Source organism: Choloepus didactylus, chromosome 4 (assembly GCF_015220235.1).
Source record: "Choloepus didactylus isolate mChoDid1 chromosome 4, mChoDid1.pri, whole genome shotgun sequence".
NCBI classification, from domain to species: domain Eukaryota; kingdom Metazoa; phylum Chordata; class Mammalia; order Pilosa; family Megalonychidae; genus Choloepus; species Choloepus didactylus.
Window position 1 is genome coordinate 172,602,847 of NC_051310.1, and position 24,323 is coordinate 172,627,169.

Consider the following 24,323-nt stretch of genomic DNA (forward strand, 5'->3'; position numbering starts at 1 on the left):
AATTCATGTTTGCTGTTATGTGTGCTGACTAGTCTGAAGTCTGTAGGGCAAGCTGGAAATTCTCAGGCAGGAGCTGAAGCTCCATTCTGAAATTTCTTCTTTCTAAGGGAAATCTCAGTTTTTCTCTTAAGCATTTTTAACTGATAAGATGAGGCCCAGGCAGATTATCAAGGATAATTTCCTTTACTTAAAGTCAACTGATGGGAGATATTAACTGCAACTACAAAATACCTTCACAGCAACTCCACCTAGATTAGTGTTTGATTGAATAATTGGATACTATAGCCCAGCCAAGTTGACACTTACAAAAATTTTTTCTACCAGGAAGGAGAGAAATAGGTCTTTTGTAGTATGTAATCTAAATTGTTTTCTCCCACTGGTCTCAAAGTATAATATTTTTAAAGTGAGACCCATAGATTTTAAAAGGAAAAAAAAACTTTTTCCTGATCAAGCTCTCTTTTCATGTTCTAGAATCAGGCTCAATGTTGGCATTATTAAGAGGCAACTACTCAAAGACTGTGAGATAGAGAAACTAAAAAGTACTAAGAACAAGAAAAACATAGTTAGCCAAACATGAAGCTGGAATATAGGTCCTAATCAAATTGAAGAGCTTTGACCTCATTGCTAGGGTGCATAGTGGATGGTAACCATCAAAGGATCTTAGTCAGGGGCTTGGCATAAGCTGGATCAGATTTGTGTATTGCACTTCATACTACACTAATTAATATTAGAAACAGTATTAAAATATGAAAATGGGCAGATACAACTACAGCAGCAGTAAGCATAAAATACAGAAGCAGTAGAGGGGCAAAGTCAATCTGGGTTTTAGTTCTAACATTGTCATTACTAGCCATTATTTTAAAAGTCAGACTCTACAAGCCTTAATTTTTCCTTCTATTTAGACATTTTCAAGTAATGCTTGACTACTCAGCATTCTACAGTTAACTATTCTTTCTTTGATAACTAATACTCCCTTGTAAAAAAAATTTTCCTCGTATCTCTTTGCTCTTGCCCCTGTCTCATTTGAAGGCTCATCCTTCTCTACCTGACAATTAAGCGTTGTAGCTCTTTTCCTATGCCCTCTTTTATTATTCAATAGACTCTTCTTTGGTCATTAACTTCCACAGTCTCAGTTATTTTATATATTGATGCCTCCTACCTCTAGTCTACACAACTCCACTGAACTCCACACTATATATATTTCTCCTTCTATATCTCACTAGTAACTCAAATTGAACTTAGATGAGAGTTTATCTTTTTTTATGATCCTCTTTGAATCTCACATCCCTTTTTCCCTCTTTCATCACTCAAGGTTTTATCCTCATCCTACTCTATACATCTCCTAATCTGTCCCCAATGCAGAGTTCTCTCTACTCTATCAAATTCTCCTCATGGCCTCTGATAATGTGGTTTATCATCAACAAACTTGTATTTTCCACTTTGTCTCTGAACTTTCCCTTCACTTTCTTGCCCTAATTGAAAAGTGTTTGTCTTGAAGACACTAATTTCCCTACTTCCCTTTGAGGAGAAGGTTTTATTTCCCACATGATCACCTCCCATCTGGAGGTGAGATAGATGTCTTCTGATTCTCCATTGCCACTTCAAAACTATTTCTGCTACTTCTACTTTAAAATAAAAAAATCCACCTCCTTTGACGTTTGTCACTTAAGACCATAACATCACTATCCTTATTCATCTTTCTACTTCAAGTTAACTCTCTGTGGATGACCAAAGTGGTTGACACATTCAAAACTCTGATGTCAAGAACTGTGAAAGATCTGAGATTTTACCTTACTTGCAGGCTCATAAGTTAGCCTGCCACAGTTTGGTAGATGCTGGAAGAAGACACAAGACTTCTGGGTCAGAGACAGAGAACTTTATTACTTTTTGCACAGTAGGTATCATGAGCTTCACGTTTTTTTCAGTTTCACTTGGTCCCTGTCTCCTGCTCCAAGTCCCATAGAGGCAAAACAAATGCAGGCCCAGGTGGATGCTGTACATATGGCAGATTTGTGTCAGAGCTGAGGAACCGAGAGCTTAGAAAAGCCCCAATCTTATAAGGAGTCTATTAGCAAACCTGTCCAATCTTTGCTCCAGAGGAAAATATTATCTATATTATGCTAGTCAAGAAACAAATCTACCCTCCTTATTGGAGGGAGACATTGTCTTCGTCTTCCAAAGCTGTTGCTATACAAACATCCTTGAAAAGAGAGTCCAGAACAGATGTAAAAGACACATGGGAGAATTGTCTTCCCAGATCTGGCCCCCTACTTCTGATGATCATTTCTTTACCAACTTTCTGATTTTCACTCCTGGATCTTATCATAAGCATACTAACATCATCTCCAAAATATTGATTTTAAGCATCCCAACTTTGACCACCACCTCCTATCTTTCCAACATAATCTCTAGAAACCCACTGCAACAATTCTTCAACCTCATCAAGTTTTCCAATCCACCAATTCCAATAATATTCATTATCCATCTACACTTATCTACTCACTTTCCTCCTTATATAGCATAGAATCTAAGACCCATCATTGTAATAAATATCTCACAAAATTTGTTTAATTCCCTGCTTCTCTCTCCCTCCACTGCATTCCTGGAAACTCCACAATTATGTTTAAGCCCAGTTATCCCCCTTCTTTGTGCCTTCAGCAAGAGATATAAACACTGCTAGAGAAAATTACATCATATTTAATTACCAAATTTTCAAATTACTACCAGGCAAGCCTACTATGTTTGCCTAATAGGTTCACTTACTCTCTGAGTTGACCATCTCATAACTTCACATTTCCCCACAAACCTTTAATACTTCCATTTCACTTAACTCTCTACCTCATTCATTAACTTTGCCTTATTAATCAGTCATCAATCTGGTAGAAAAAATTAATATGATCTCCCTCATCTTCTTACCACCAAACCACCACATCTTCCTCTATCTGCATTCACATTCTTGGTTTTTCCTTCTGTTATAGTGGGAAAAATTACTTATTCCAATCAAAGATCCATCCGAGCCAGACACAGAAGGTCACGTATTGTATCATTCTATTTTTTTAATACCCAAAATATGTAAGTCCATAGAGATAGAAAGCAGATTGGTGGTTGCCAGAGGGTGAGGGGAATTGCGAAAGTGGAGTAACTGCTTAATGAGTATGGGATTTCTTTGACAGTGATCAGAATGTTTCGGAATTAGTAGGGGTAATTGTTGTGAATATACTAATGTCACTGAATTGTTCACTTTAAAATGGGGTTAATTTTATGTTATGTGGATTTTACCTCATTAAAAGAAGAAAAAAGATCTCTCCTTTCCCTTGGCAGTTCTTATCCTGTCTCCCTCTCCTTCCCTCATACCAGTTCCTCACTTTGTTTTAGATCAGGCTTATCAACATATAAATATGCTCTAATATCTTAATTCTTAAAAGAGAATAATGAAATAAACAAAGAAATAAAAACCTCCCTTGACCTCTACTGTAAAAGCATCTGGGGAACTTCTCAAAAATACCAATGCCCAGTTCCCTCCCCAGGTCAAATGAATTAGATGCTTTGGACTGGGGGGCACTGGGCATCAATATTTTTAACTCAATCATGGTTGAGAATCTCTAGCCTATGGTGGCCACCTTATTGGTGTCTGTTAGGAATTCTTTCAGCTCTAAGTAACATAAAATCTGATTATATGAGACATATATTAGATGTTGAATAGTGTGTCCGTAAAAGATATATTGAAGTCCTAATCCCCAGTACCTGTGAATGTGGCCCATTTAGAAATGGGGTCTATTCAAGTTAATATGAGATCATATTGAATTAGGGTGGGTCCTAATCCAATACGACTTGTGTCCTATCAAAAGAGGATAGACACTGGGAGAAGAAGACCATTTAAAGACAGAGGTAGATGGTGGAGTGATTCATCTACAAGATGAGGAGTGCCAAGGATTGCCAGCAAACATCAAAAGTTACAAGAGGAAGCTACCATACAGGTTCCAGTGGGAGCATGGCCTTGCCAACACCTTAGTTTGGGACTTCTAGCCTCCAGAACTGTGAGACAATTTGTTTCTGTTGTTTTAAGTCATCTAGTTTGTGATACTTTGTTAGGACATTCCTAGAAAATTAAGACATGCTAAAGCAATAAAGAATTATTTCATACATAAAAAGCAAGAAGTAGGTAGTCCAAGGTTGGTGCAACAGCTTAACAATGTCATTAAGGGCCAAGTCTTTTCCTAGTTCTTCAAAGGACCATTCTCAGTATATTGGCTCTTTATCCTCCATCTTGATGACAGATGGTCAAGATGACTGCCAGGTGTCATGTCCTCATTCCAGCTTCTCAAACAGAAAGGAAAGGAAAGAGGCAAAAGCTTTCTCCCTGTGATGCTCTGTTTAGTTTAGAAAAGGATCCCCCCACTAGACTTTCCATTACATCCCATTAGCCAAAACAGGATCACAAACCACCCTTAGTCGAATCACTGGCAGAGTCCTAGGGTTAATGAGTGGATTAGATCATATAATGTATCCTCTCCAACCACAATGGAATGAAGCTAGAAAACAAATATGTGGAAATTAAACAATGTACTCTTAAACAACCAATGGCTGAAATATGAAATCACAAGAGAAATTAGGAAATACTTTTGTACTGGTTTGTATATATCATGTCCCCCAGGAAAAGCCATGTTCTTTGATGCAGTCTTGTGGGGGCAGACATATTAGTGGGGATTAAGTTGGAAAGTTTGGATTAGGTTGTTTCCATGGAAATGCACCCCACCCAACTGTGGGTGATAACTCTGATTGGATAATTTCCATGGAGGTGTTACCCCACCCATTCAGGGTGGGTCTAAATTAAATCACTGGAGCCATATAAATGAGCTGACAAACAGAAGGAATCAGTGTAGCTGAGAGTGACATTTTGAAGAGAAGCTAGAGCCAAAAGGGACACTTTGAAGAATGCACTGGAATGCTTCAGCTTACAGAGACATTTTGGAGACAGCCTTTGAAACCAGACTTTTGCTCCAGAGAAGCTAAGAGAAGACAAACATCCCAAGAGCAACTAAGAATAACATTTTTGAGGAGATGAAGCCTAGAGAGGAACATCTTGGGAGAAAGCCATTTTGAAACCAGTACTTGGAGCAGATGCCAGCCACATGCCTTCCCAGCTAACAGGGGTTTTCCGGACGCCATTGGCCATCCTCCAGTGAAGGTACCTGACTGTTGATGCGTTAGTTACCTTGGACACTTTATGGCCTTAAGACTGTAACTGTGTAACCAAATTAACCCCATTTTTTAAAAGCCAATCCATTTCTCGTGTTTTGCATTCTGGCAGCATTAGCAAACTAGAACAACCTTGAAGTGAATGAAAATGAAGATACAACATACCAAAACTTATGAAATGCAGCAAAGGCAGTGATGAGAAAAAAATTTATAGCTTTAAATGCTTACATTAAAAAAGAAGAAAGATTTCAAATCAGAGACCTAACCTCAAAACTGGAAGGACTAGAAAAAGAAGAGCAACCTAAACCTAAAGTGAGCAAAAGGAAGGAACTTACAAAATTTAGAGTGGAGATAAATGAAATAGGGAATAAATATTTATATATATATATAGAGAGAGAATCAACAAAACCAAATGTTGGTTCTTTGAAAAGATCAATCAAATTGACAAACCTTTTAGCTAGACTGACAAAGAGAAAAAGAGAGGGCACAAATTACTAAAATCAGACACGAAAAAGGTAAATTACTATCAACCCCACTGAAATGACGAGGACTATAAGAGGATACTACAAGCAAATGTACACCAACAAATTAGATAACCTACTTGAAATGTACAAATTCCTAGAAACACAAACCACCTACACTGACTCAAGAAGAAATAGAAGATCTTAACAAACCACTAACTAGTAAAGACATTGAGTCATTCATCCAAAACTTCCCAACAAAGAAAAGCTTATGATCAGGTGACTTCACAGGGGAATTTTACCAAACATTCCAAGAAGAATTAACACAAATTCTGCTCAACTCTTTCAAAAAATAGAAGAGGAGGGAACACTCCTTAATTCCTTCTATGAGACCAACATCACCCTCATATCAAATCCAGATGAACAAAACGCAAGAAAATTACAAACCAGTTTCTCCAATGAATATAGATGCAAAAATCCTTAACAAAAACTAGCAAACCTAATCCAACACAACATTAATGTAATTATACACCATGATCAGGTGGGATTTATCCCAAGTATGCAAGGGTGGTTCAACATTAGAAAATCAGTTAATGTAATATACCACATTAACACATAAGGATAAAAAAACATGTGATCATCTCAGTTGAGGCATTTGACAAAATTGAGCACCCCTTCTTGATGAAAACCAGAAACCTAGGAACAGAAGGAAATTTCCTCAACATGATAAAAGGCACCTATGAAAACTCCACAGCTAACATCATACTCAGTGGTGAAAGAGAAAGCTTTCCCTCAAAGATCAAGAATGAGATAAGGATGCCCACTGTCACCACAATTATTCAACATTGTACTGGGAATTTCTAGCCAGAGAAATTAGACAAGGAAAAAAAAGACTTCTTGATTGGAAAGGAAGAAGTAAAATGTTCCTTATTTGCAGATGACATGATCCTATTTAGAGACAATCCTAAAAATCCACAACAGTGCTCCTAAAGCTAATAAGTGAATTCAGCAAAGTGGTGAGGTATACAATCAACACCCTGTCACAGCCCGAAGGGGCTTTACCAGTCAAAAGACCAACGAAAACTCCCAGCATTTGCTGAAAAATGAACTTTATTGGGGGCTTACTCACAGGGAGGCAGAATTTAAACAGCTTTTCTCTCGTCGAGCAAGTACCGCTTTTGCAGGGAAAATCGGCCTCGTGATTCAGAGAACAGCAAGCCCTTTTATAAGGGTTTTAGACAAAGACATTCCTAAGGGTGGGGGGAGCACAGGTGCAGGAAGAGGTCACTCTGATCTCAGGGGTGGTGCAGGAAGGACTAGAATAACACTTGAACAATTGTATTTTGCTCTTTTTGTGAGACTAAGAGTCTCTCACTTCCTGCCTGCTTCCCATAAAGTTACATTTGAAGGTCAATTTACCCTTTTTCTCCTTACTTGCTGACAAAGACAATAGGTTAAACATTTAGCTGCCTAGGTCATGCAGACTGCTGTGCACCAAAGATCTGCAGGCCTGTTTTGCTCAGGCCATGGCTTGCCACAATCCACCCCTGCACAACAGTTTGCAATGACCATAGGACAGACTTTCCATCCATAATTTACAACAACAATACAATAAACAACATAGTAATAATATACTGGTACAGAGAGATGATAAACCTGTTAGCAAGTGGTGCTCTGGCCAGGTTAATGAGTTCTACCATTTAGCACAAGTACTGCCTGGGCTAAAATAGCTAAAGGATAACACTATCAGGCATTCTGCTTTATTCTACATCTAGCTTTCCTTCCATGCCTGCCATTGGTGGGTATTCTGCCACCCTAGCATGGCATCCCAGGTGGCTTGGATAGCCAGAGTGATAGTCCATGGGAGGCCAGTGATGCCTGATGATGGCAATTCAGCACATACACAGCACTGGTAACTATTGTGGGCTGAGATTACAGTAGAAGCCCACTGTAGAAATGTATTTACTGCAGTGCTATGGGTGAAAAGAAAGATGTTTGTAGGGTACAATAAGGGGTAAATCTTGGTGATCTAACAATACACAAGCTACATTTCCATCCATAGATAACAGTGTTCCAGGCAAAAGAGCATTGTGTGAGGGTTTGAGGTACCACACCTTTTCCTCCAGAGGTTGTACGAGGCTTTCAGGGGTTAGATCTAAAGTTAACCTGGGCATAATGAGAGTCCACATAGTAATACACATCATTCCCTGAGGTATGGGGGGCCCAGAATTAATAATACACACCACTTTAGGCATTTTTAAAATAAGTTGTGGTCAAATATTTAAGTTTTGGGCAACTGCAACCCCGCCATGGGTTTAGGATGCCCAGCCAACAACGCTGCCTAGGCCAGGACCAGGACCAACTGACCTATTCTCCCCAATTTCTAGTGTTTGTGGCACAGGCCAGAGCAGGCTATTATCATTGCCTGGCTGTGGCTTGAGAGCAGCTGGCCCCCTTATTTGAATTTATAAGGCCTGCATGGGCCCTGCAGTCACCATTTCCCCAGGAGCAGGAGCAGCTGCTCTAGGTCTGGAGTTAATGTTAATCTGAGCTGGATGCAGTCCTTGAGTCCATTGTTGTAGGGAGTTTTTATCATCCTTTAAGTGTTCCTTTAAAATACCATTCATTCTTTCAATTAACCTTGCTGCTGTGGGGTTATAGGGCAAGTGAAATGTCCAAAGGACATCATGTTCTGTAGCCCAGGCCTGGGTTAACTGCCTGGTGAAGGGGGTCCCCCTATCACTGTCTACATGTGTGGGGACCCTGAAAAAGGCACTTAACTTTTCTAAACTACATATGGTAGCTTTTTGGTTGGCTTTTCCTACTGGGAAAGCTAATAAAAGTCCCATAGCCATGTCTACAGCCATAAAAACATACCTTGCACCTTCTGATAGAGGAAGCAGCCTGATGTAGTCTACTTGCCACCAGGTAACAGGAATTTGGTCCCAGCTGATGTGTCCAAGTTGGTGAGAAAGCATTCTGGGCCATCGCATTGAACAGGAAGAATAGACGTCTACTACCTCTTTTAGTTCCTACCAAGTAATGAGCAACTGGAACTGCTGTGCCAGTTTCCATAGAGTTTGGTGCCCTCAGTGCCCAGTTTTCCAATGTAGCCATTCAGCTGCTTCATGTGTCATTGGTGCCAAACTGCAGATTTTCACCAGGGCATCTGCTTCGATGTTGCCAGGCAAAGAGTTAGCATTATGGGCTGATACATGGAAAACAGTTATCTTACGCCTTTGGCAGGCTGTCCAGATGTCTTCCCAAATTTCTTTCCCCCATAAGGGGCAACCAACCACTGTCCATTGTTCTTGCTTCCATGTAGCCATCCATACTGTCAGGCCTCGGTAAACAGCCCAGTTATCTGTACAAACAGCTAAAGCATCCCCTGGCTCATGGACAATCACCATCCACACTACCCATAACTCTGCCCATTGGCTGCTTTGCAGAGTTCCTGTTTCCCACCAGATAGTATCAGTGCTTGGCTGGACAGCCACTGCTGTCCAGTTAGTTGGCTGCCCATGTGCTGACACATCTGTATACCAAGCAGAGTCAGGTATACTTCCCTGTACATCAACAGTGGGCATTGGGGGAGGAGCTAACTCAGAAAGGCTGGGAGGTAGCAAGATAAACTGTTCAATATAGGAGACTGGTCCCAGGATTTCATGCATTTCTGCACTTAAAGGGCTGTTGTTGAAAACACTGCATTGTAGGAGGTAAGCTTTCCACTTTGTTAATGTGCTCAACTGAGCACTCCCAGAATGTGGCTTGCTTACAGTGTCACAGATTCACCTCTGTATAGGTATGGCTGTTCGTAAAGTCACTGTACATTTTTGAGTTAGCCCTTCTGCTTGTAATAGGGCATTATAAGCAGCACACAATTGCTTCTCTAAAGGACTGTATCAAAACTCTGCACCTTTCCATAGTTATGACCAAAATCCAATAGGTACACGTTTAGCCTGTTGCCTTTGCCACAAACCCCACCCAAAGCCAATGTCAGTACTGACCACATCCAATTCACAAGGCACATCAGGGTCCACCCCCCTTAAGGCTTGTGCCTGCACCACAGCACGCTATGATATCTCAAAAGCAGCCTGTTGGGGAATGTCCCACTCCCGCATTTTTCCCTTTCATGCTAACAAATACAAAGGTTTAAGAATTTGTGCCAGGTGAGGTATAAAAGACCTCCAATAACCCAATAGCCCTAAATAAGCCATTAATTGTTTGGGGGGTACATGGGGTAGGGTAATTCTGCACTTTATCAATAACAGCAGAAGGAATAGTTCTTGTCTTACCCAACCAAACACCCAAAAATTTAATAGAACACCCAGGTCCTTGCATTTTTTCTTGGTTTATCACCCATCCTCTATACTCAAGGTGGGTCACCACTGTTTTAGCAGCCTCTTCCAGGTCTGGAAGAGAATTGCTAGTTAACATTATGTCATCAATATAATGGAACACAGTGACAGCATCAGGAGGCCTCCATTTTGTTGAATCTCTAACCAATAGGCTGTGGCAAATAGTGGGGCTGTGAATATACACTTGTGGCAACACTGTGAAAGTCCACTGTTGTCCTTCCCACTTGAAGGCGAACACAGGTTGACTGGAAGAATCTAGAGGAATTCTGAAGGAGGCATTAGCAAGATCTAACACAAAATGAAACAAGCCTAATTTTGTGCTAATATCCTGGAGCAATGTGGCGATATTCGGCGCCGCTGCAAACAAAGGAGGGGTTACCTTATTTAGCTCTCTATAATCAATAGTCTTTCTCCAAGAGCCATCAGACTTCTTTACTGGCCAGACCGGACTGTTGAACGGGCTATGAGTGGGAATAATAATACCCACCCTTTGTAACTCCTTTATCATAGCTGTAATTTCCTGGTGCCCTCCAGGTAACTTGTACTGGTGAACAGCAACTGTGCGCCTAGGAGGAGGCATCTTTACCGGTGACCATTTAGCATGTCCTCTCAGGACTGCTTTTACAACTCAACACTGGAGGTGGAATTCCCCTATAGTGGTCTTCAGGGTGATATTCTGCAGAATATCAATCCCCAGTATATTCCAGAATAGGGGATATATATACTGTGTAAGTTTGGGGAGGTAGCCAGCCAATTTGCATTAAAACATGTTTTTGAGTTGCTTTAACTCCTTGGCCCCCATAACCGGCAATAGTTAGTGTGGGACCTCTACTTCATGGTTTCCTCCCATATATTAGGGTACATTCTGCTCCTGTATCTACAAGGGCTAAAACTCTATGTTCATTAGTGGGAGACCAACAAATAGTTAATTCAATGTGTGGCCTCCAATCCCCAGTGCTCCCATCAATTGCTCTTATCTGGGGATCTTGGCCTCACCCCTAATCCAGGGGAAATGGGGCCTCCCAAACCCCCTTTGCTGGTGGAGCAGAGGGTTCCACTTGTGTACCATGTGCCTGATAGCCTAATGCAACTTTTTTCCTGAAGGTTTAATTTCCTGATTAGTAAATCTCTGCTCTTTGGGCAATTTACTCTACAGTTTAACTAGTACAGGATTTGGCTGCCCATCAACTTCTTCTATTTCTGTTCTAGCTGCTATGAGATCTGCCCACATTTGCTTACATGACACCCTATTTGGCCCATCATGCTCTCTGGGGACTTGCCTCATTACTCTAACTCCAGCCTTGTTTTTCTCAAGACGGTCCATTTCTCCCAACTCCACGATCTCTTGGGCAACTTCCACAAGAGGCTTTCCTATTAACGGCTTGAGGAGGGGCATTAAAGTTCCATACCATTGATTAGGGGCCATGTGCAGAATTGTCCCACACAAACCTCGAGTGAAAGTGACATCATCTGGTCCCACAGTTTCATTAACGTAAATTGAATGTTTCATGCCTAAACCCTGAAGAATATCCGGAAGCTCCTCTATGCTATTCCATTGTAGCGGGGTGTGGGGTAAGTCCTCTTCCTGTGGCCACAAAATTTTACATTGTTTGACTAGCCACTGAAAAAGTGAATGAGTCTCTATGGTAGTTCCAAGTGAGTACAATCACTGGTGTAGGGAGGGGTGAATGGAAATGGTGGCTAACTTACTCATTTCCCACCCAGTGAGCACAGTGCTGTCTGCACCATCATCCCATAGCCATAGCAACCAATTTACTAATGACTCTCTAGGCTTTTGTCAATATTGATTCCCAATATCCCTTAATTCCACTGGGGAGAATTCCTGTGATGTGACAAGCACCTTTGGCTCATCAGGGGCCTGCTCTGCTTCACCCTCCCCTCCTTCAGTAAAGCCTAGTGGCCATCCTGATTTAATTTTGTGCCAGACCAAAGGACGGACAAGCTTATGCTCCTCTTCAACCTCCTATTCCGACTGTGACTGTTCCTCTGAAGAGAAATCCACAGGGTCCCAAACCTTAGGATCCCAGTCAGGCAAGGATAGAATGCATCTGACTTGCATTTTGTGCAGCTTGCACCCTTTCACTTTAGTATAACGGCATGCAAGCGTGGCTAAATTTTGATCTACTTGCTTTAACCTTGCATTCAAAGCATCCCTCAGCTCAGCTTATGCCAGCCTTATATCCTTTTCCAGTTTTAGTTTATCCTTCAGGTGGCGTATGACTGCCTTTGCTTCCAAAGCTCCCTCAGTAGTGGCACGTAAGGCTTCTAACAATGGCCGTCCCACCACAGCCACAATCTGGTGGCCCCTTTTCTCTTTCTGGATTCCCAAGACACCTTCCACTTGCTGTAGGATATCTAATAGTCCCACTGGGGAGGTGCACACACCTCCATAGTCCCTCAGTGGGCCCCATTCATCCAGGAGGATAGCTACCCCTCTCCACATTGAAGTCTCAGGCCACCCCGGTATCCCCCCCGGGTTCTCTCCCTTCCCCATGTTCATGCCTGCAGAAGTGGGGGCCCCTTTGGTCTCCTGGCTGGCCCACCAATTGTCACAGCCTGATGGGGCTTTACCAGTCAGAAGACCAAAGAAAACACCCAGCGTTTGCTGAAAAATGAACTTTATTTGGGGCTTACTTACAGGGAGGCAGAATTTAAATGGCTTTTCTCCTGCCAGGCATGTACGTCTTTCACAGGGAAAATCGGCCTTGCAATTCAGAGAACAGCAAGCCCTTTTATAATGGTGACATTCCTAAGGGTGGGGGGAGCATAGATGCAGGAACAGGTCACTCTGACCTGAGGGGTGGTGCAGGAAGGACTAGAATAACACTTGAACAATTGTATTTTGCTCTTTTCGTGAGACTAAGAGTCTCTCACTTCCTGCCTGCTTCCCATAAAGTTACATTTGAAGGTCAATTTACCCTTTTTTTCCTTACTTGCTGACAAAGACAATAGGTTAAACATTTAGCTGCCTTGGTCATACAGACTGCTGTGCACCAAAGATCTGCAGGCCTGTTTTGCTCAGGCCATGGCTTACCACACACCCCCAAATCAGTAGTATTCCTGTACACTAGTAGAGGACAATCTGAGGAGGAATTCAAAAAAAAATTCTATTTACAAGAGCAACTGTTTCAGTTTGTTAAAGCTGCTGAAATGCAATACACCAGAAATAAATTGGCTTTTACAATGGGGGTTTATTAGCTCACAAATTTACATGAAAATGTCCCAATTAAGGCATCAACAGGATGATGCTTTCTCTAAAGAAAGGCCAATGGCATCTGGGGTTCCTCTGTCACATGGGAAGGCACATGGCCAGCGTCTGCTGGTACTCTCCTGGTTTTAGCTTCTGGTTTCCATGACTTTCTCCAAAATGTCTCTGGGCTTCTGTCTTAGCTTCTTTTGTGGGTCCTTCTTGCTTCTCCCAGGGAAAACTCTAGATTTCCTCTCTTAGCTTCTCTTGGGGACAAACTCTGGATTACATATCTTAGCTTCTCTGAGTTCTTTCTCTCCTTGAGCTCTCTTAAAGGACTCCAGTAAAGGATTAAGACCCACCTTGAATTGGATGGTTCACATCTCCATGGAAACAACCTAATCAAATGTCCCACCCACAATGGCCTGCCCCCACAAGACTGAATTAAAAGAACATAGCCTGTTCTGGGATAAACAATGGATTCAAACCATTACAGCAACTAAAAGAATCAAGTATCTAGGAATAAATCTAACCAAAGATGTATAAACCAAAGGACTTATACGTAGGAAATGACAAAACATTGCTAAAATAAATCAAAGAAGATCTAAATAAATGGAAGGACATTCCATGTTGATGAATTGGAAGACTAAATATTGCTAAGATGTCAGTTCTTCTTAAAATGATTTACAGATTCAATGCCATCCCAATCAAAATTCCAAAAACCTTCTTTGCAGAAATGGAAAAGCCAATTGTCAAATTTATATGGAAGGGTAAGAGTCCCCCAAAAGTCAAAGCCATCTTGACAAAGAAGAACAAATTTGGAACACTTCCCATTCTTAAAACTTATTACAAAGCCACAGTAATCAAAGCAGCATTGCACTAGCACAAGGGCAGACATATAGACCAGTGGAATTGAATTGAGAGCTCAGAAATCAACCCTCACATTTATGGACAATTGGTTTTTGACAAAGGAGTAAAGACCACTCAATTGGGAAAGAATAGTCTTTTCAACAAATGGTGCTGGGAAAAGTGGATCTCCATTTGCAAAAGAATGAAGGTGGACCCCTACCTCATACCAAACAGAAAAATCAACTCAAAATGGATCAAAAACCTCAATATAAGAGCCAGAACTATAAAACACATAAAAGAAAACATAGAGAAGCATCTTCAGAACCTTGTGTTAAGCAATGGTTTCTTAGACTTTACACCCAAAGTACAAGCAACAAAAGAAAAATAGATACATAGGACTGTGGTAATCTGAAGTTTTATTTACCCCAGAAAAGGTCATATTCTTTTAATCCATTCTGGTGGATGCAGACCTATTGTGGGTGGGACCTTTTGGTTAGGTTATTTCAATTGAGATATGACTCACCTCATTTCGGGTGGGTCTTAATCCTTTTATTCCAGCCCTTTATAAGAAGATGAAAGAGACACAGAAGCTAAGAAATGAAATTAAGAGAATCTCATAGAGAAAAGCACCAGAGAAGCTCAGAGAGGAAGCCACTGAAGCCAGAAGCTGAAAGCAACAAAACCCGGGAAAGAAGGACAAGCAGATGCCAACCATGTGCCTTCTCATGTGACAGAGGTATCCCAGATGTCAGCAGCCTGTCTTCAGAGTCCAGATATTGTCCTGTTGATGCCTTGAGTTGGGCATTTTCATGGCCTAAGAACTGTAAGTTGTAAATTAATAAATCCCCATTGTAAAAGCCAGTCTATTTCTGGTACATTGCATTTCAGCAGCTTTAGCAAACTGAACAGAGACCTTATCAAATTTAAAACTTTTGTGCCTCAAAGGACTTTATCATGAAAGTAAAATGACAACCTACACAAAGGGAGAAAACTTTTGGAAACTGCATATCCAATAATGGTTTAATATCTAGAATATATAAAGATATCCTTCAGCTCAACAACAAAAAGGCAAACAAACAACCCAAAATAAAAAGGGACAGAAGACTTGGATAAATATTTCTCCAAATAAGATATACAAATGCCCGAAAAGCATATGATAAGATGCTCAACATCATTAGCTATTAGGGAAATGCAAATCAAAACCAAGAGATACCATTTCACATCTGCTGGAATGGCTACTATTTAAAAAAAAAAAAGGAAAATTACAAGTATTGTTGAAGATGTGGGGAAATAGGAACACTCATTGCTGGTGGTAATGTAAAATGGTTCAGCTGCTGTGGAAGACAGTGGCCGTTCCTCAGTGAGTTAACTATAGAATTACCACGTCTAGGTATATACTCAGAAGAATTAAAGCAGGGACTTGAACAGATATTTGCACACCGATTATCATAGCAGCATTATTCACAGTTGCCAAAAGATGGAAGCAAACCAAATAGCCATCAACCAATGACTGGATAAACAAAATTTGGTATAAACAACAATTGAATATTATTCAGCCCTAAAAAGGAATGAAGTTCTGATACACACAGCAACATGGATGAACCTTGAAAACATCATATTGAGTGAAATAAGTCAAACATAAAAGGACAAATATATTGTATGATCTCACTGATATGAAATAATTGGAATAAACAAACTCATAGACTAGAATCTAGAATATAACTTACCAGGGGATGGAGTGTGTGTGTGTGTGTGTGTGTGTGTGTTGGTGGGGGGATGGTGAATAGTGAGTTAAGGCTTAAAATGTACAGTTTCTGTTTGGGGCAATGGAAGAGTTTTGGTAATGGATGGTGGTGATGGTAACACAACATTGTGAATGTAATTAGTAGCACTGAATTATATATCTGAATGTGGTTAAAAGGGGAAGTTTTAGGTTGTAAATATATTACTAGAATAAAATTTTTTTAAAAGAAGCCATGGAACTGCACAACACAGTGAACCCTAAGTTAAACCATGAACTATAGTTAATAAGTACAATTATTAAAATGTGCTTTGATCAACTATAACAAATGTAACACACCAATGCAAGGTATTAACAGCAGGGTTGCGTATGGGAATCCTGTATTTTATGCAAGATTGTTCTGTAAACCCATAACTTCTCTAATTAAAAAAAAAAAAGATTGGATTAGACTGCTTATGAGTTGGTAAGCAGGGTACTAAGCTTCCTTCTGATCAAGGGATCCTCACCAGCAATAAAACTGGAGTTCTTTTAATGGTGTGGGGGGAACAGGGATATTTTCCTCTTAGAAAATATGCTATGTCTATGAACCAATTCTCTGTTCCCTGTCATAGAAACATATCAAAAGAATTAGCTGTAATGAATTTGCTATTTCTACTTCCTCAATGCCATTTTCTCTTCAACCCACTTCAAACTAGCTTCCCATCTGACCAATTCACTGAAATTCTTTTTATCAGTCACCAACCATTTTTGTGTCACCAATTTCAATGGTTCTCTCTGACTTCATTTTATTTAACTTCCCAGCAACATTTGAAAAAATTGACCACTTTCTGTTTTTTAAATACTTGCTTCTCTTGGCTTCTATGATATCACACTTTTCTGGATTTCTTTCTCCTTTATTGACTCATAATCTTGGTATTGTCTGCTGACTCCTCCTATAACTGACCTCAATATTTCAGAGTGCCCCAGAGGTCAGGTTGGCACTCTATTATTTATATTCTTTTCTTAGTTGATTGCATCCAGGCCCTTAGCTAAAATAATATCTAATGACTCCCTCATTTTTATTTCCAGCCATGAAATCTTCTCTGAGCTATAAGAATATATAAAGCCATCTCCTGATTTACAGCTCCACTTGGGTATCAAAAGAGAGTTCTCAAACTTAACAGAACTTTTGATTGCTGCACCTCAAACCTGTTTTTCCTCTTATAGTTCCCATTTCTGAAAATGGCATCAATATCCATCTAATAGTTTAAATAGATCCATAGGAGGCAGCCCTGATTTCAGACTTTTTAATCTCTCCACATTGAGTCCATCAGCATATGCTGTGAATTTTACCTCCAAAATATATCCTGACTCTGTCCATTTCTATCTCCATTACCTCCATCTTAGTCCCAGAACATTATCTTTTACCTGGACTACTGAAATAGCTTCCTACTTGTTCTCTTAGCCCTTATAGTCTCCATTTGGTATTCAGCAAATCTTCTAACATCATAAATTAGGTCATGATGTTTGCTGTCCAGCCACCCGAGTGCCCCTCCCTAATTCTGGCATCCACAAACAGACCGTAGCCCCACCCAGTGCTTTCTGAGTTTTATCCACTTTGCAGTTGCAGGCAGAGGGGACAGGAAGTGTTCAATTACTTTCACTTAAAGCAACAGAACTAAAACACCCCAGGACACTCAGGTGTTGGTAAGTTGGCCAAGGATGCCTGACCACAGGACTCCTAGTCCCAAATGAGGGGACCCCTGAAATCCTGAATCTGCATTACTGAGGATTGGCCCAGAATTCTGAAGAGGAAAAGGTACTTAGTGGACACAAAAAAGCTTTCTCTCTGCCTTGCCCTCTCCCTCTCTCTCCCTTTGCCTCCTGCTCTCTCAGTCTTTCCCTCTTCTCTGCCAGTCTACCACTTGGGCTGCCTCATCCTCCCACAAACAACTTCTCCCTATTTTCCAGTAACAGAGAGCTCTGAGGTCCACTTTTGCCCCCATCAACACACTTGAAGCCATCTGGCCGGTGCTAGCAGAAACTACCCAAGAGCCAGAGGAAATCGTGAGTAGTCCCTGGGAGCCCCTGATAACTTACCTTCTGTACTGCAGAGCACTGGCCTGGACTCCCCTCCATGCCAGGGAACCTCACAGAGAGAGAGCCAGCCCCTGTCCTGCCATCCAGCTTCTTGGCAGGATGTCCAACCTTATCATTCAAGAACTGTGGCTAAAAAGAAGCAATCCGACCCTTACCCCTTCCTTGCTGCTGGAAAATTCCCTGAGGGAAGAAGGATTAACATTCCTGGGGATTAGGGTGAAGGCATTTGAAAACTTGAGCTCTGAGACCCAGTGCCTTAGGAACCCCTGGAAGTTGACCACTTAGTCTATCTCTTAGCAGCCTGGCTGTGGGAACAACTAAACAAACTAAAAAACCTTATGTAGTCCAAATCCTGTGGAATTTGTGTCTCCACTAACCATTAGAGACTTTCATTGGCAGTTGGTCTCAGATAAAGAACCCTACCTCCAGTATGGGGAACCAGGCATCAATCACGATATCAGAGGAGATCCCATTGGGGTGCATCCTAGAACACTGGGAATATTTTGAATGTCATCCTTCAATTAGACTTGTTCTGCCAAAGAACCAAAAATTGGGATGAAATCCCATATGTTCAATTCTTTATGTCCTTGTACCAAAACAGAGGGTTACAAAAACAGTGTCAACATAACCTGTTTTCCTGTTTACATAATGTTAACATAATGTTCAAACCTGAAAACTTTTGATAGTTTACTTTCTCAAGGCAAATACTAAAAGATATCTTTTTATTTCAAGCTATTGCAAAGGATTTTTTCTTTCACCTTATGAAATTGAGTTGCTAAAAATAGTTAAGTTCATTTAATATGCTATGAGTTGCATGGGAAGTGTTTATGAAATGTTATAAAAATTATGAGAGATTTTCTAACCTACTGTTGGTCATTTTTATATTAATAAAATATTGTTCCTATAAATATTTAGAGATTATATGAAATTTCTAAAGACTTAACGATGTTCTCACTGTCCATATTATATCCTAATATTAATCTACATGATATTAGCAACAGTATAACCTTGCCAGTCATAGTTTTAGTTATTTAAAAAAACATTATATGGCACAGAAACAACCAACCTTCCTTATCAGTTACATTAGTTTACTCTAAGGCTTCTATGAAAGTATTTACCATCAAAAGGCATTCAAAGCTTCATCTTCAGCAAAAGGAAAAAAAAAAAGAACTTCAAACAAGAAGCAAAGCAAATTTATATATTCTACCTGTTAATTAATGTAACTAGTAAAAATATGAATGAGAAACAAGAAAAGAAACTTCTGCTATAGTTTGTGGTTAATAACTTCAAGATAAGTTACTTGTCAAATATTTTATTTCTGGAAATAGCTTCATTTGCAAGATGCTCATAAGAGAATTAAGGCTTAGATTATAAACTCATACAAAAGTCACATTTGTTCCCAAGTTTTAGTTGCTATTTCTAAATTTTAAAATCCTGTGCTCTTTATGTATAACCTAGCAAGTCCCTAGAACTTTGAATATCTCTGTAATACCTGAAACTCAGAATTAAGGTTTTCCAGCTCTGCAAATGCTGAAGGAGCTACATTAATTCTTGAAAATGACTCCATGTAGCCATTATTGAAAAAGCTAATGAAAGATCAAACTTCAATTAAGAAAATTAATGAGACTGAACTGATTAGAACTAAGGTGAATCAGAATACAAGATTAAAAGTAATGTTATCTGTATTTTGGAACTTCTTGTATGGGACCAAGGAGGAGAAATTTATTTTATACAAAATCTAAATTTTCTGTGGTTCTACACTATCCTAAACCCAGACTCCCCTGAAGGCAGCATAGTCCTGAAGGCACACTTTATTTCACAAAGTGCCCAAGACATCCAGCGATTCATTAGAGCCAACCTCCTGATTGTCTAAACTGGTACAGGTTGCCAACAAGGTGTTCAACAACCAGGATATAGAGGAGGAAAACTCATCATGTTAATGAGGCAAGAAGCAATAAAAGACATAGCCCCTATGATAAAAGATCTGTTGAGACAGGGGCTCATTAAGCCTTGCAGATCAGCATGTAACACCCCCATCCTCCTGGTCAAGAAACCAAATGGAATACCAGATGGTGCAAGACCTAAGAGCAGTAAGTGAAGCCACAGAGGATGTTCATCCCATAGTCCCCAACCATACACTTTGCTGGCCACTCTGCCTCCTGAGAATATCTGGTAATTTTAACTACACACTCTGCTCTTAAATTACAAGGTACCACCCCATGGATCTACCACACCAGGATGAAAAAGGCAATTGAACCAGCCACTGAGAAGCCACAAAACAATAAATCTCCCTCCTCATGTGAACCTCTATCAGCTCTAAGATTTCTGTTCAAGAGAACCGCAGCTAAGTAACTTTCACATGTCTGAATTTAGAGCCTTGAATGCATTTGCTTTCACTTTCACAATAGGATTTCTGATAAGTATGATTTTGCTCTAGATTTGCAGGCCAGGAAATCTATGGGCTTGCAAGGGATGGCTGGCTCAGCCATGAGTCTTACTTTCTTACTTAGGCTTCTTTCAGTGACTGGAACCCTGAGTCAAACAAGTCCATGGGCCAATAATACATGGGTTAAAATTACATCAGATATTGTTAAAGGACATAATCTCTCCAACTGTTGGGTCTGCCATGACCAACCCACTGGAGGTTCTCAAGAGTACCTCTGGCTAGAAGGGCACCCAGTTAATGAGTCCATATGGCTACAGCACCCCATATTTAGAGCCAACAAATCATTCCCCAGCCCAGTCCTCCGCATCCAGCCTATCCCCATAGATAAAGGCGAATGTGGTACTGGCATCCCAGGGGGGCCAAAGTGTTTAGTAGTCAGTTCCTTACTTAGAACTTCCAACTTAGACCCTCGGCTGAACTCAACATGTAGTAAAGATCAAGATTGTTATAACTCATTCCAACATAAAGTATTACCAATCACCCCTTCTTTAGGAAAAAGGAAAATATATTCCTTCTCTTACTACCCAGGTTGCCAACCTGATCCTGATGAATATGACTATTATGATGAGTATGATCTAGACGGAGATGAGTGCGCCAGTGCACTCTGGCAAGATTCTCTCATACTTGACCCCTTCCACTGGATCCCACGAAACCACACCCATTTGGGAGTAGAAAACCACATGTCTTATCCTGGGAAACTGTGCCTCAAAAAGGGGCTTATGTTTCTTGGCCTTGACCCACAGAGTCATGGGATTGCCACTCAGTGTCTAGACACTAACACCACACTGGGTATGTGGACAGTGGGCTATGTGATTCCTTCCCCAAAAAATGTCCACCTTTACTCCAATCTGTCTACCACAGAAGAGAGCCAAGCCAAGGCTCATCAGAGAAATAAGCGAGAATTAGAGCTAATTAACCTAGGGGTCTCTCTCCTTGGAGGCTCTCTCATCAATCTGACTGGAGATATCATCTATAATGCCATGGTAGCTCAAAACATTACCAATGCCATAGCTGACTTAGCACAAGAGACAGGCCAAGACTTTCAGCTCCTTCAAAAATCCCTAGACTCACTACCCAAAATGGTGTTAGATCATCGCATTGCCCTAGACTATCTCTTAGCAGAGCAAGGAGGGGTTTGTGCCTTAGCTAATACCTCCTGTTGCTTCTATGTCAATACCATCAGCCAAGTTGAAACTAGCATTAAAATCATTCTTGATCATGCCACATGGCTCAGAAGTGAAGTCAGGGGCCAGCCAGCAGCAGATATCTGGAACACAATGAAACAAGCAATCCCCAGCTTTACTTGGTTTCTCCCATTTCTAGGATCCCTAGTGGCAATTCTCCTGTTACTCATATTCAGGCCCTGTGTACTCAACTGCCTAACATTCTCTGTAAGCAAGAGAATTGAGGCCATTAAGTTGCAGATGATTATAACCCAAGGTTATGAACAATTGGGCCTTCAGGCTGCTGACAACCAAATGGACCTTAAAGTAGCTAGGGAAAATTTCTGCTCCTCTTCTGGGCCCCATGACGACATCCATGTTCAGCAGGAAGCAACTACAGAAGCCAGAACTCCTGCCCTCAATGTCCCTCAAGAATGAGGAGCAGTATATAGACAGAGAGAGGAATTGTTACCAGGATGAAGTATCAACCATAGATTAGCACTCAAAAGAATTTCCACCTAACCTTTGTCTGAGCTATGCTTGCTTTCAGAAATCAAGTGCAGGAAGCCAGTAACCACAAGAGCAGCCCAATCAACCACAGATGGGTACTGTGTGCAGAAGTGCCGAGTGCAAATGGAAAGTCCTGAAGTGCTGAGTGCAGACAGAAAATCCCAAAGTGCTGAGGGCAAATGGAAAGCACCAAGAGTCAAACGCAGATGATGCCAAGACATGCCCCCTCATCCCCTGTAAAAGAATCTCACTTACCTCCCTTTGGGGAGAAGGTGACTTTAGGACATGAGTCCACCCTTCTCCATTCTCTGGCCAAAGAATAAAGTTCTGCTTTGCTTCACAAAATCTGGTTTCATTCTACTGGTGTGAGTGACATCAGACAGGAGACCCATTTTGAGGGTCTAACCCATGGAGGGTCAGTAACAATGACACTACCATGCTGAAAAATCCTCAGTGGTTTCCATTAGCACTAAGAACAAAATCAAACTTATTGTGACCCTTTCAAGGCTCTGTATACATGGCCTGCCTCTGTGCCCTTGTCTCATACTATTTGCCCCTCACCCATTCTGATCCATATACAATGGTCTTCTTTCAGATCCTTGAATATGTCAAGTTTGATCCGACTCAAGGATTTTGTACTTGATGTTTTCTCATGGAACATTGTCCCCCTGACCCTTCCCATGGCTAATTTCTTCTCATTATAAGGGTCTCAAGGCCATTGTAGCGGATGCTGTTTGTGCCTCTCCCAGATCTCCTATACAAGGCTGTCCCACCCATCCCCCAGCTACTATGCATGTTGTTGCTAAGTACTTGTTGCTAATCCCTGTTCTAGAGAATTGCTCTGATTCAAAGAGAAGTTTGAAAAGTCATTCCAATTACCCTCTTTGCCTAGGAGGGTACATGTGTCATCTTCCCCTACATCCCCATCCCAGAGGCAGCCCCCAGCTAATGACTGACTGGCATGGCATACAAAATGCTGACCTACTTGCCTCAAGGTAGGGCCAATACTGTGTTGCATCCAGGGCTGCCTATTGGATCAGGCTAAAGCTATACTATAGCCAAAACAATACTGAAGAAGAACAAAGTTGGAGGACTGACACTACACAGCTTTTAAAAATAAAAACTACAATAATCAAGACAGTGTACTATTGGTGAAATAATGGACAAATAGATCAAGGGAACAGAATAGAGACTCCAGAAATAGACCCACAGAAATATAAACTGATAATTGACAAAGAAGCAAAGGCAATTCAATAGAGAAAGAATAGGCTTTTCAACAAATGGTGCTGGAATAACTAGACATCCACATGCAAAAAAAAAAAAAAAAAAATGAATCTAGAGACTGACCTTACACCTTTTTCAAAGGTTAACTCAAGATGGATCATAGACTTACATGTAAAATGCAAACTATAAAACTTCTGGAAGATAACAGAGTAGAAAATCTAGGTGATTTTGGGTTTGGTGATGAATTTTTAGATAAAATACCAAAAGCACAATACATGAGAGAAAAAGTTGATGAGTTGGACAACATTAAAATTAAAAACTTTGGCTTTGTGAAAAACACTATGAGAATTGAAGATAAACCACAGACTGGGGGAAAATATTTGTAAAGCACATATCTGATAAAGGACTTATATCCAAAATATACAAAGAACTCTTAAACATAACAGTAAGAAAACAACCCAATTACTAAATGGGCAAAATATCTCAACAGATATGTCATGAAAGAAGATACACAGATAGAAACTAAGCATGCAAAAGATGCTCAACATCACGTTGTTACTAAACTAAACTAAGTCATGCAAACTAAAACAATGAGATACCACCTGCATACCAATTGGAATGCATAAAATCCAAAGACAAATGAAAATATCAAAGGCTGATGAGGATGTGGGGCAACAGGTACCTCTCATTCACTGCTGGTGGGAATGCAAAATGGTACAGCCACTTTGGAAGACAATTTGGCAGTTTCTTGCATAGATAAACATAGTCACTCTACTATCCAGCAATCATGCTTTTAACTATTTATCAAAATTAGTTGAAATTTTATGTCCACACAAAAACCTGCACATGAATGTTTATAGAAATTTTATTTACAAATGGCCAAAACTACAAGCAAAAACATGCCGTTCAGAAGGTGAATGGGCATGGAGAGAGGGAGCAGGTGTTCTATGTCAAAGCTACCCCACTGCTGAGTCTGGAAGGGCAGCTGCAGCCCAGGACTGAGCCCTTAGGGAGGAGGAGGCTAGAAGAATGGCTGTGCTAGTTTGAATCTATTATGTACCCCAGAAAAGACTATGTTCCTTTTT

The 24,323-nt window shown here is 40.6% G+C and overlaps 2 protein-coding genes across 3 annotated transcripts in view; both read left to right on the plus strand.

Annotated features, from left to right (window-relative positions):
* The window catches only part of MIPOL1 (mirror-image polydactyly 1), a 521,065-nt gene that overhangs the window by 20,551 nt on the left and 476,191 nt on the right, over positions 1-24,323 (plus strand). The gene's annotated exons all lie outside the window — the stretch shown is intronic.
* On the plus strand, positions 17,299-22,359 carry LOC119532432 (endogenous retrovirus group V member 2 Env polyprotein-like). Its single transcript, XM_037834847.1, has 3 exons — positions 17,299-17,614; positions 17,767-17,862; positions 20,105-22,359. The coding sequence occupies exon 3, from the start codon at positions 20,353-20,355 to the stop codon at positions 21,940-21,942; it is 1,590 nt and encodes a 529-aa protein (XP_037690775.1). The 5' UTR covers positions 17,299-17,614; positions 17,767-17,862; positions 20,105-20,352; the 3' UTR covers positions 21,943-22,359.

Coding starts and splice junctions, on each gene's coding strand:
- LOC119532432 (XM_037834847.1), top strand. CDS start 20,353: ATGGGCTTGCAAGGGATGGCTGGCTCAGCCATGAGTCTTACTTTCTTA.